We start from the raw sequence: 10,272 nt of genomic DNA, 5'->3' as shown, positions 1-10,272 counted from the left end.
AATTATTATCATCATCATCACTGTAATTATTATCATCATCATCATCATCATCACTGTAATTATTATCATCATCATCATCACTGTAATTATTATCATCATCATCACTGTAATTATCATCATCATCATCATCACTGTAATTATTATCATCATCATCACTGTAATAATTATCATCATCATCATCATCATCATCACTGTAATTATCATCATCATCACTGTAATTATTATCATCATCATCCTCACTGTAATTATTATTTTGATCATCATCATCACTGTAATTATTATCATCATCATCACTGTCATTATTATCATCATCATCATCACTGTAATTATTATCATCATCATCATCATCATCATCATCATCATCATCATCACTGTAATTATTATCATCATCCTCACTGTAATTATTATCTTGATCATCATCATCATCACTGTAATTATTGTCATCATCCTCACTGTAATTATTATCTTGATCATCATCATCACTGTTATTATTATCATTATCATCATCACTGTTATTATTATCATCATCATCATCACTTTAATTATTATCATCATCATCATCATCACTGCAATTATTATCATCATCATCATCATCATCACTGTCATTATTATCAACTTCATCATCACTGTTATTATTATTATCATCATCCTCACTGTAATTATTATCATCATCATCATCATCACTGTCATTATTATCATCATCATCATCACTGCAATTATTATCATCATCATCATCACTGTCATTATTATCAACTTCATCATCACTGTTATTATTGTCATCATCATCATCACTGTCCTTATTATCATCTTCATCATCATCACTGTCATTATATCATCTTTATCATCATCACTGTCATTATTATCATCATCATCATCACTGTCCTTATTATCATCTTCATCATCATCACTGTCATTATATCATCTTTATCATCATCACTGTCATTATTATCATCATCATCATCATCACTGTCATTATTATCATCATCATCACTGTAATTATTATCAGTTTCATCATCATCACTGTCATCATTATCATCTTCATCACTTTAATGATTATCATCATCATCACTGTCATTATTATCATCTTTATCATCATCACTGTAATTATTATCAGCTTCATCATCATCACTGTCATCATTATCATCTTCATCACTTTAATGATTATCATCATCATCACTGTCATTATTATCATCTTCATCATCATCACTGTAATTATTATCAGCTTCATCATCATCACTGTCATCATTATCATCTTCATCACTTTAATGATTATCATCATCATCACTGTAATTATTATCATCTTCATCACTTTAATGATTATCATCATCATCACTGTCATTATTATCATCTTCATCACTTTAATGATTATCATCATCATCACTGTCATTATTATCATCTTCATCATCATCACTGTAATTATTATCAGCTTCATCATCATCACTGTCATCATTATCATCTTCATCACTTTAATGATTATCATCATCATCACTGTCATCATTATCACCTTCATCACTTTAATGATTATCATCACCATCACTGTAATTATTATCATCTTCATCACTTTAATGATTATCATCATCATCACTGTCATTATTATCATCTTCACCATCATCACTGTAATTATTATCATCTTCATCATCATCACTGTCATTATTATCATCTTCATCACTGTAATGATTATCATCATTATCACTGTCATTATTGTGATCATCATCATTATCATCATCATCAATATCATTATTATCATCTTCATCATCACTGTTATAATTAGCTTTTACATCACCACTGTCATTATTTTGATGTTCATCATCATCATCATCATCACTGTCATTATTATTATCATCATAGCTTTTGTTATTATCCCCGTTATTCTTATTATTACTGTATAATTTCCATCATTATCGCTGTCATTATTGTCATCCTCATTGTCATCTCCCTAATTTTTGCCATCACTATCATCTTCACCTTCATTGTTCATCTTTTCATTCATTTATCATCAGAGACGTTATTGTCATCATCAGGTTGTAGAGAATCTTGTAGATGTTTCTTGTTATGTTTCTTGACCAAAGAAAAGGTCAAGATCAGATCCAAGTAACGTGTCTCAGCAGAAAAACCTGGTCCTTAAGGAACAAGAACTTGAATATGTTTGCAATCTGTGTCGATTCTCACAGTCATTAAGCCATTTATTAATAATGAACATTTGAGAGTGATTATGACCGGATGGATTCTTGCATCAGTTTGTCTGTAAGCACACGCACGCACACAAGCCACGCACAAAAATCCAAATACACATTTTGGTAATTGTATACGACCACAGGGGGCTGCTTGGAGGGGCGTCTACGCCTGGTCTGCCTTTCTCCAGAGCTAAAGTGGGATGACGTAACCACACACACACACACACACACACACACACACGGTCTTAGAAAGTTAGAGTGAAGCCAGAACATTTTGGGAAAGCCCCCAAATATTTCTTTGTGTGCATTTTAAATTTGTTTCTGTTTCTACTTCAGGTGTGTGTCTGTGTGTATGCTTGTGTGTGAGTATCTTAACCTCTATTTTTGTACTTCTCTGGCATGTGTTGTGAGTCTTTCATGGTAGAATAACAATCCTGTAGGACAGAAAACAGAAAACCGTCCTCAGAACTGGATCAGAACCAGACACGGCAGAGATGTGACTTTGTGGGAGTGATACGGGGGAGACCAAGGGGGTGTGTGTGAGTTGATGGGGAGGGTGTGGTCCAACTTGCTGCAAAAATAATTATTATTTGTGTGTGGACATACTCACAACTGATGAGATGTGACCTTTATACAGAGACACGACCTTAAGCTGACTTTGGTCTACTCTCTTTGTGTTCCGACACACACTTGCATGCAAAGACACACACAACGCACTGATTGGGTCCAGATGTTGGAGGGGGGTCCATTAATAGTTTGGTCTGGAGTCTTATCAGCTTGTCTGGCAGACTGCGCTTCATCTGGGCCCACCATTTGTTACTCATCATAGTCCTGGTACTTCACTAACACGCTTTTAGTCTCAGCACATGTAAGATTTCTTTAACAACCTGTTTCTGGTTCTGAGCCACTTCTCTGGAGGAGGAATGTTGTGTAACCTGTGCTTGTTTAACTGTCGATGTGCACTTTCTGATATATGGTTTTATATCGGAGGACGCGTGTCTTCAGGAGGTCACCGACATCCACATTTGTTGATGCTGCAGCAGTTATCAGTGGACAAGGTCATCGGTTGACCGGGTCAACGGTAGACCAGGTCAGCACGAACAGCTGTACTGAGGAAACCAATCTGGCACAGAACATCTCTTTCAGGGAAAACACTTTGGCGTCCATATCACAGTGACTGAAGGTCATGTGAGACAGAACTAACCACAAACTTGTTTGTTCCTGCAGGTCAACTAAATACTTACTAAATACTTACATGCTTCTACCCGATTTAGTACCAAGACTACAGCAATACAGGCAACTGGATATATTTACTGTAATTAGTACTTTATTCACTACTTTTACTATTATTTTTACTTCTGCCTCTTTTAGTGCTACTACTACAGAAATTAATATGTCTACTTATTTTATTACCACTACAAGTCTTCTACCACTACCTGCACTTGTACTGCCGAGTCGACTATAATACTACTTTTTTCCCACTACTACACCATAAGCTATTGGTACTGCACAACCTACAGGTATACTACATATACCACCTTCCTTTATGCTACCCGTTATTAAAGTTTTTATTTTCGTTCCTCATGTGTACGACTCTTTGTCCACTCTGCTATAAAAAATACTCTCACCTTCTACTGGTGTTATTACTGCTTGTACTTGTACTTCTAAAACCAGCAGTAAAAAGTCCTGGAACTAAAAATAGAATTACTGTTTTACCTCCCGATGATTTAAAAGTTCTTCCTCCTCCTCCCTCCTCCAGCCTCTCCTCCCTCCTCCCCCGCCCCCCGGTGTGTTTCCTGGGGACAAGTTTACAAGTCAGTTCTCTGCCATTGTTCTGGAAGGTCCAGTTCTGCTCTGGTTCTGCTCCGCCGCTGCGGTGCCGGGCCGCGGTCTGCTGTCATGACCGGCTCGGGTCCGAAGCTCGGGGTCCTACTGCTGGTGGCGATCCTGCTGCAGACGGTGGTCGTGACCATCACGGTCCTGCACTTCACCACCACCCTCAACTCGGTGAGCACGCGCACACACGCATGTTCGGACAGCGCGGGAGCGCGCCTCCACGTTTTGCTTTTTCAGAAAAAGCGTGTTTTCCTTTCCGTGAACGTCTCCCCGCTCGTGTCAACTTTATTTTAGATGCGTGGTGGTGCGTTCAAGGATCTTAGAGACAACACACACTCACACAAACACACACACACACACACCTTGATTGATGTACACAGGAGTGTGTCAGGAAGTTGAAAGAGTTCAAAGTTCAAAATGTTTTTTATGTTACAGTCGACGGTGCTGCGTTCATGAACTTATGTCAGTTTACTGCTGCTACAATGATTCTTAAGAATCCTGTTAGAGTTTTCAGTGTTTTTCTTCCTTAATAAAGGGGTCCCCTACCATTTTTGAGGACCGGTTAAATTAAATTATGTTTACGGATCTACCTTCATATAAAAACATTTTTCCTCTAGTTTGCAGGTTTATTTTTGGAGTAAACTTGACTGAGCATCTTGAAGTGTCAATAGTCACCGGCTAGTGTCATTTTTAAAGAAAATACTATATTTTCTTTCAAAAGAAAATACCTTTAAGTAAGTAGGTAAGTAAGTAAGTAATTTTTATTTGTATAGTGCTTTTCCAGACCAGGGTCACAAAGCGCTTAAACAATCAAAACAATATTCAATAAAGTATATACTTTAAAGGTCAAGATAAAACTGATAACACAGCAGGAGTTCCTGGAAATCAAGGAAAAGCCTGAACAAATAAAAACGTCTTAAGATGTTTCTTGAAGGAGTCAGTAGATCCATCAATACAGCAGACATTCTATACGTTATTTTTTCTTTCTTTCTGTGCGGCCCAGTAACACGTGACTCAGGGACTGGTACCGGTCCCCTGACCGGGGGTTTGGCACCCCACAGTCAGCGGTGTAGTACAAAAGTACCTGCTACTGTTTCTAGCAATAGTACTATGACTACTTCTAAAACCATGACGTCACCATTTCTCTCCTAGTACTTGTACTCAAGCAGTACTGTCTGTACTCTGTATTATAAAGATCCTATTACGACTATTAACATTTATTGTGGCTTCTCCTGCTGCCATGAACTGCTCAATACTGTACTTGTTCATTTAATTTATTCACTCATGTATTACTACTACTGACCTGAGCAGGTGTGTGTGTGTAGGTATGGGTGTTTATTGGTGTTTCTCATAGACTTTTCTGCTACACATACTGTTATTCTAATACTTTCTGAAACACAACATAGCAGCTCAAAATGGAAACCAGTACTTGTGTGGTTCTGATGTGCTTTCTTGAAAATACTGCTGAGAAAATATCTATGTTTTTTATTAACCTTGATAAACACATGAAACATGAAATAACTTTCACTTTTGATTTAGTGTAAGTGCGTGAGAAAGAATGTTTTTTTGTGAGTGCTAGAGCATTTAAAACCTCCAGAACTAGAGTCTTGTATTCGACACTGATCATGAGTTTCTGGTTCTGATCTGAGCGGGTTGGACAGGCATTGTTCTGTCAGCAGTGTTAGAGCAGACAAGGTTCGACATTTTATGATCACAGCGTGAAACACATAAACAACTTGTGGAGCCAGAGTGTGTGTGCGTTTGTGTTTTTTTTACAAATACGTTTAGAAATTACATTCACAGCACATTAAAAACAGTTAATGATACGTGGTTTTTACTTATGTATAAGTTAAGGTGGATCATGGGCCTTAAAATTGCGGAAAGGAGCTGAAATTCTGGAAATCATCATTATTTCACACTGTATGTTTTAAATGTGGTATGAATTTCATTTAAAGTATTTGACTTTTCATGGGTGACCTCTGACACCCTTGTGTCCCATTGACCTGTTTCAGCTTCCATTCCCCCTAAAACGTCAATGAGAGGTCAATAGTTTACTTGTTGATTTTAAAGACATTTTGTTGAGTGGTTTGGGAGACTGTAAGACATTTAAGGGCATCTAATATTAAAACCGAACACTCCTGGCTAAGTCACATGTTTTAAATGTTAAAATCTTCCTCTCCAAGATGCATGACCATGTTTTGAAGTGATTACTTTATAAAGGTCTCCCCCAGGTCTGAAATCTCAGCAAACAAGAGGCTGCGAGAGCGCACGATATGACGTAATAATGTTCTTTACTCCTCCTCCAGCCAGCTGTAATCACGCCCTGCTTTGTTTATACAACAAGTCACTTTGGAGGCTTTTTGGATTTATTACGTGCAGACAAACCAAGACTTTTGTACAAACAGACACGTACTGATGAGTACAATAGAGGTCAAAGATCAATTTAAGACACTCTTAAATCAAACCATTAGTTGTGTCAAAAATAAAATTCAAATACAGTTGACGACGAGTTTGATACGAACTGTTTCTCCGCAGATGAAGGAGACCTTCGCCCGCAGCAGTGTTTCCTGTCTGACGAGTGACCTTCAGAGCCTCACTGCGGCGCGCAGCGACCCCTGCTGGCAGGTCACGCAGCAGCTCCACCTGCTCATTGAAAAGGTAACAGATTTCCATGATTCCACCGCTGATCTGTTGCCTCATGAGATATATATCTGTTGGATGCCTGAGCCTCATTGACTCAATGTAACAGTCAGAGCAGTAGTGATAGAGTCATCCTGAGTCTACTCTGTGAATAGCCTGGACAACTTGATGTCCTGGAGTTCAGACCGAGAAACTCTTGAATTTGTCGTCTCGTGAGAGTAGAAATCCATCGTCGATGGAGAGTTGTGTCTTCTTAGCTCCTTGTCCACCACATATCTTCCTGACGTCGTTGAATAGAGATGTGTATCATCATCATCATTCGAGCAAGAGCGCCCTCAGAATCCACTGCAGACTCACAAAGACCTCTTTCACTGAGGAGACCTGATCCAGCGGTAATCAGCACTGGAATGTAGTCACCTGAACACACACGGACCCACACGGAGTCACACAGTCAGATAGTATTGTATGAATTTTGACACACGTTTTCCCCAAACTAATACTTTATGATCTGATACACAAACATGGACACATCAACGCACACTTTGTGTGGATTCAAATGTTAGAGATCTGGATCACAGAGTCTGCTCAGCTGTCCAGGAGGAGGTTTACATGAACCTGGTCAGGATCTCTGTGTGAGCAGGTGAATGTCCTGGGATGTGCTGAACGATTTTTTGTGGGTTCATTTGTTGACCACCAATGTTGTGAGGGGACCAGGACGTCTGGTCCTGGGTCAGCGGCGGACTTGATTTGATCCGAGTATTTTTCAACCTGCAGAGTTTGTCCCAGCGTCACCAGAGACTGATCTCATCAGCAGTCAGAGGTAAGGCTTCAAGTTCCCCATCGTTCCTTCCTTCATGGTCAGACGGAGGCTCCTCCCCTTTGTTTTTCAGACGAAGTCTCGCGGGTGCTGCCCTCACTTGTCCTGGATGAAAAAGCTTCACCACGCCCAAAAGTTGCCGCCCATGTGACAGGAAATATTGTTCCCAAACTGGAGCGGGAGGAAACAGGAAGAAAAGAAGGAGGGGGCGGTGAGACAGAGTAACATTCTATTGTAGCACATCAGTGATGTCATTTCCTGCTGGATGATAACATCATCGCTGAAAAACAGAGCAAACGGAACTTGTGTTCGAGTCTGACATCGCTCTCTCGTGTCATCAGCTCCCGCGTCGTCGGGTCATCGCATTCAGGGTCAGAAGATCCTGTGGTGGGAGAGTCAGAAGGGTCTGGCCTTCCTGCAGGACGTGCGGCTGGTGGACGGCGAGCTGGTGGTCTCTCAGCCCGGACTCTACTACGTTTACGCTCAGACGTACTTCAGAAACACTCACACGCCTGAGGGCGACAGCGAGGAAGAGTCGGAAGAAAGAGGACAACCCCTTCTGCAGTACATCTACAAAAAGGTGAAGACATGCTAAAGAAGGCTTGGTAACGACACAATTGAGACACAAGTGAACACACTGAAGACACAGTTGAAAGACTGAAGACACACTGGTCACCATGACGACAATCCCATGTCACCGCTAGGAAACTAACCCTCCTCTCTCACCAGGTGACCTCATACAAAGATCCCTTCCTGCTGATGAAGACAAGTCGAACCTCCTGCTGGTCCCGGGGCTCCCAGTTCTCTCTGAACTCCGCCCACCAGGGGGGGCTGTTTCCTCTCAGCATAGGCGATCGTCTGTTTGTCACCGTGACCAATGCCTCTGCTGTGGACATGGATGAGAAGAGCAGCTTCTTCGGAGCCTTTCTGATCAGCTAGATGTTGATTCAATGGGAGTGATGTCAACAACGGAATATTAGACTACACTGGCGTGTGTGTTCATGTGTGTGCGTGTGTGTGTGTATATAGAGATGTCAATATTATTCAAGTTTTATTTCAAAGATCTTTGACGTTGGAATGTTGAAGCTCCACTGACTCCAAATCACGTAAAAGTTCCAGCAGCTTCACATGCACAGACTCAGAGCTAGAACAGACCCAAATTGAAATGTAAATATATTGTTTTATGTGTGTAAATATGTAAAATAAATCTACAGTGTTGATTCTTTTGTTTGTCTGGTAATTGTCATTATCGCTCCACCATCTGTCAGCCTGCGCTGCAGTCAACATGTGATCACACTTTCTTTTTCAACTGCTGGCTGTCAGGGTGTTTACTTTCACAAGTGTCGCTGTTTGAAGAACACAACAGAACTGGAGCCTTGAGTCTTCCTGGACATCAAAATCTTTTAAAGATATTTCTAGGTTCTTTTTCCAACGCCAAGGTAGCCGATTGTGTCCCAGCTTGCTGGGAGGTAAGGTGGAGAAAACCCAGGCAGTCCATTATATATATTGACAGACAACCACTGACTAGTTAAGAGCAAAGTGTCTACACAACAAACCGCTCTCACATCTTGCAGGTCAAATGCTGGATTTAGCCACCAATGAACTCCCAGTTAAACACACATTATTTGGATCTTAACTATTGATTGTAATTGGTGGAAACCGGGGTCAGTTATTTTTTGTCGTTGGCCTGCTTTTGGTGTTTCTTGTTGAGCTTCATTGGATGGAGATCTATGGTTGAGTGTCTATTAAGCTAATGTGCTAACAGTTAGCTCCTCCTCTACATCATCATCATCAGTTAGTCCCCATAGTGATGGACAACTGGAGATTGTTTCTTGAAACCCTTCAATTAGGCTAGAATTTAAAATACTTAGAATGTGTTTGGATGGTTGTCTGCCTTTGTGTGCCCTGCGACAGACTGGTGTCCTGTCCAGGGTGTCCCCTGCCTCTCGCCCTATGATACTGGGATAGGCTCCAGTCTCCTAGCGACCCCGGTAAGGGATAAAGCGGTTGAGAATGAATGAATGAATGAAGTCATCAAGGAACTAACTAAAAAAAAACAACAACCTTATATTTGTCTGTCACTCTTCCTCGTCTGTCGTGTAACAGCCTCAGTAAGAAAGGCCAGACATCCCTTTCCCAGTCCACCTCCTGGATGCTCACCAATTCTCTGTGGAGGAAACTCTTTTGGACTGCTTACAACTGTGATCTTATCGAGCTAACTAGCTATAGCTCATGACCACGGGCTACTTAGTTTTACTGGTTTATCAAGAGCCTTGTCGTCTGCAGATTATTCTGCCCTTCAAACCCGATTCTACCCTTACTTGTGAACAAGATCCTCAAGATATTTATACTCCTCCACTTAGAGCAGGATCTCATCCCAGCCTGGAGAGGGCAGCCCACATTTTTCTACCGAGAACCATGGACTTGGAGCCATGTCTTGGAGCCGGTAGGATTATCAAATCTGCAAAAAGCAGTGATCCAATCTTGAGACCACCAGACAGAACCCCCCCTGAAGGCCATGGTCCACAAAGCACATGCAGGCGGGTTGGGCGAACTCACATGAACCTTCTAGAAAACAGACACAACTGAAGACCACCACCCATGGAGAGACCCCCCCAACCCTACATGAGCTCAGATTCCAAAAGTTGAACGTATAAAGAGATGTTAATGGACTAATCGTTGTGTATAATGAGAACATCTTGTTCCAGTGTCACATAGGAAGTCACTCAGCTGCGACCGGCTAATAGGACTCTCAGGGCACCGGAGGACTCTCAGACTCCAGGGTAAATAATCCAAAACACTTGA

General features: G+C 40.9%; 1 protein-coding gene across 1 annotated transcript; it reads left to right on the top strand.

Annotated features, from left to right (window-relative positions):
- Positions 1–3,978: 3,978 nt before the first annotated feature.
- On the top strand, positions 3,979–8,687 carry tnfsf10 (TNF superfamily member 10). The gene is made up of 6 exons (XM_087789387.1): positions 3,979–4,181; positions 6,546–6,668; positions 7,425–7,470; positions 7,541–7,678; positions 7,809–8,047; positions 8,197–8,687. Exons 1-6 carry the CDS (start codon positions 4,074–4,076, stop codon positions 8,404–8,406), a joined length of 864 nt encoding a protein of 287 aa, XP_087645513.1. The 5' UTR covers positions 3,979–4,073; the 3' UTR covers positions 8,407–8,687.
- Positions 8,688–10,272: the final 1,585 nt, after the last annotated feature.

The sequence above is a fragment of the Callionymus lyra genome, chromosome 4, assembly GCF_982586985.1.
Source record: "Callionymus lyra chromosome 4, fCalLyr1.hap1.1, whole genome shotgun sequence".
Classification (NCBI taxonomy): Eukaryota; Metazoa; Chordata; class Actinopteri; order Syngnathiformes; family Callionymidae; genus Callionymus; species Callionymus lyra.
This window is presented reverse-complemented; position numbering and strand designations above follow the sequence as displayed.

Excerpts from the sequence above, each read along its gene's own strand:
- tnfsf10 (XM_087789387.1), top strand. The coding sequence starts at position 4,074 with ATGACCGGCTCGGGTCCGAAGCTCGGGGTCCTACTGCTGGTGGCGATC. Across the intron at positions 4,182-6,545 it reads TCACCACCACCCTCAACTCG|ATGAAGGAGACCTTCGCCCG; the intron begins GTGAGCACGCGC and ends GTTTCTCCGCAG. Across the intron at positions 7,471-7,540 it reads GATCTCATCAGCAGTCAGAG|ACGAAGTCTCGCGGGTGCTG; the intron begins GTAAGGCTTCAA and ends TTTGTTTTTCAG.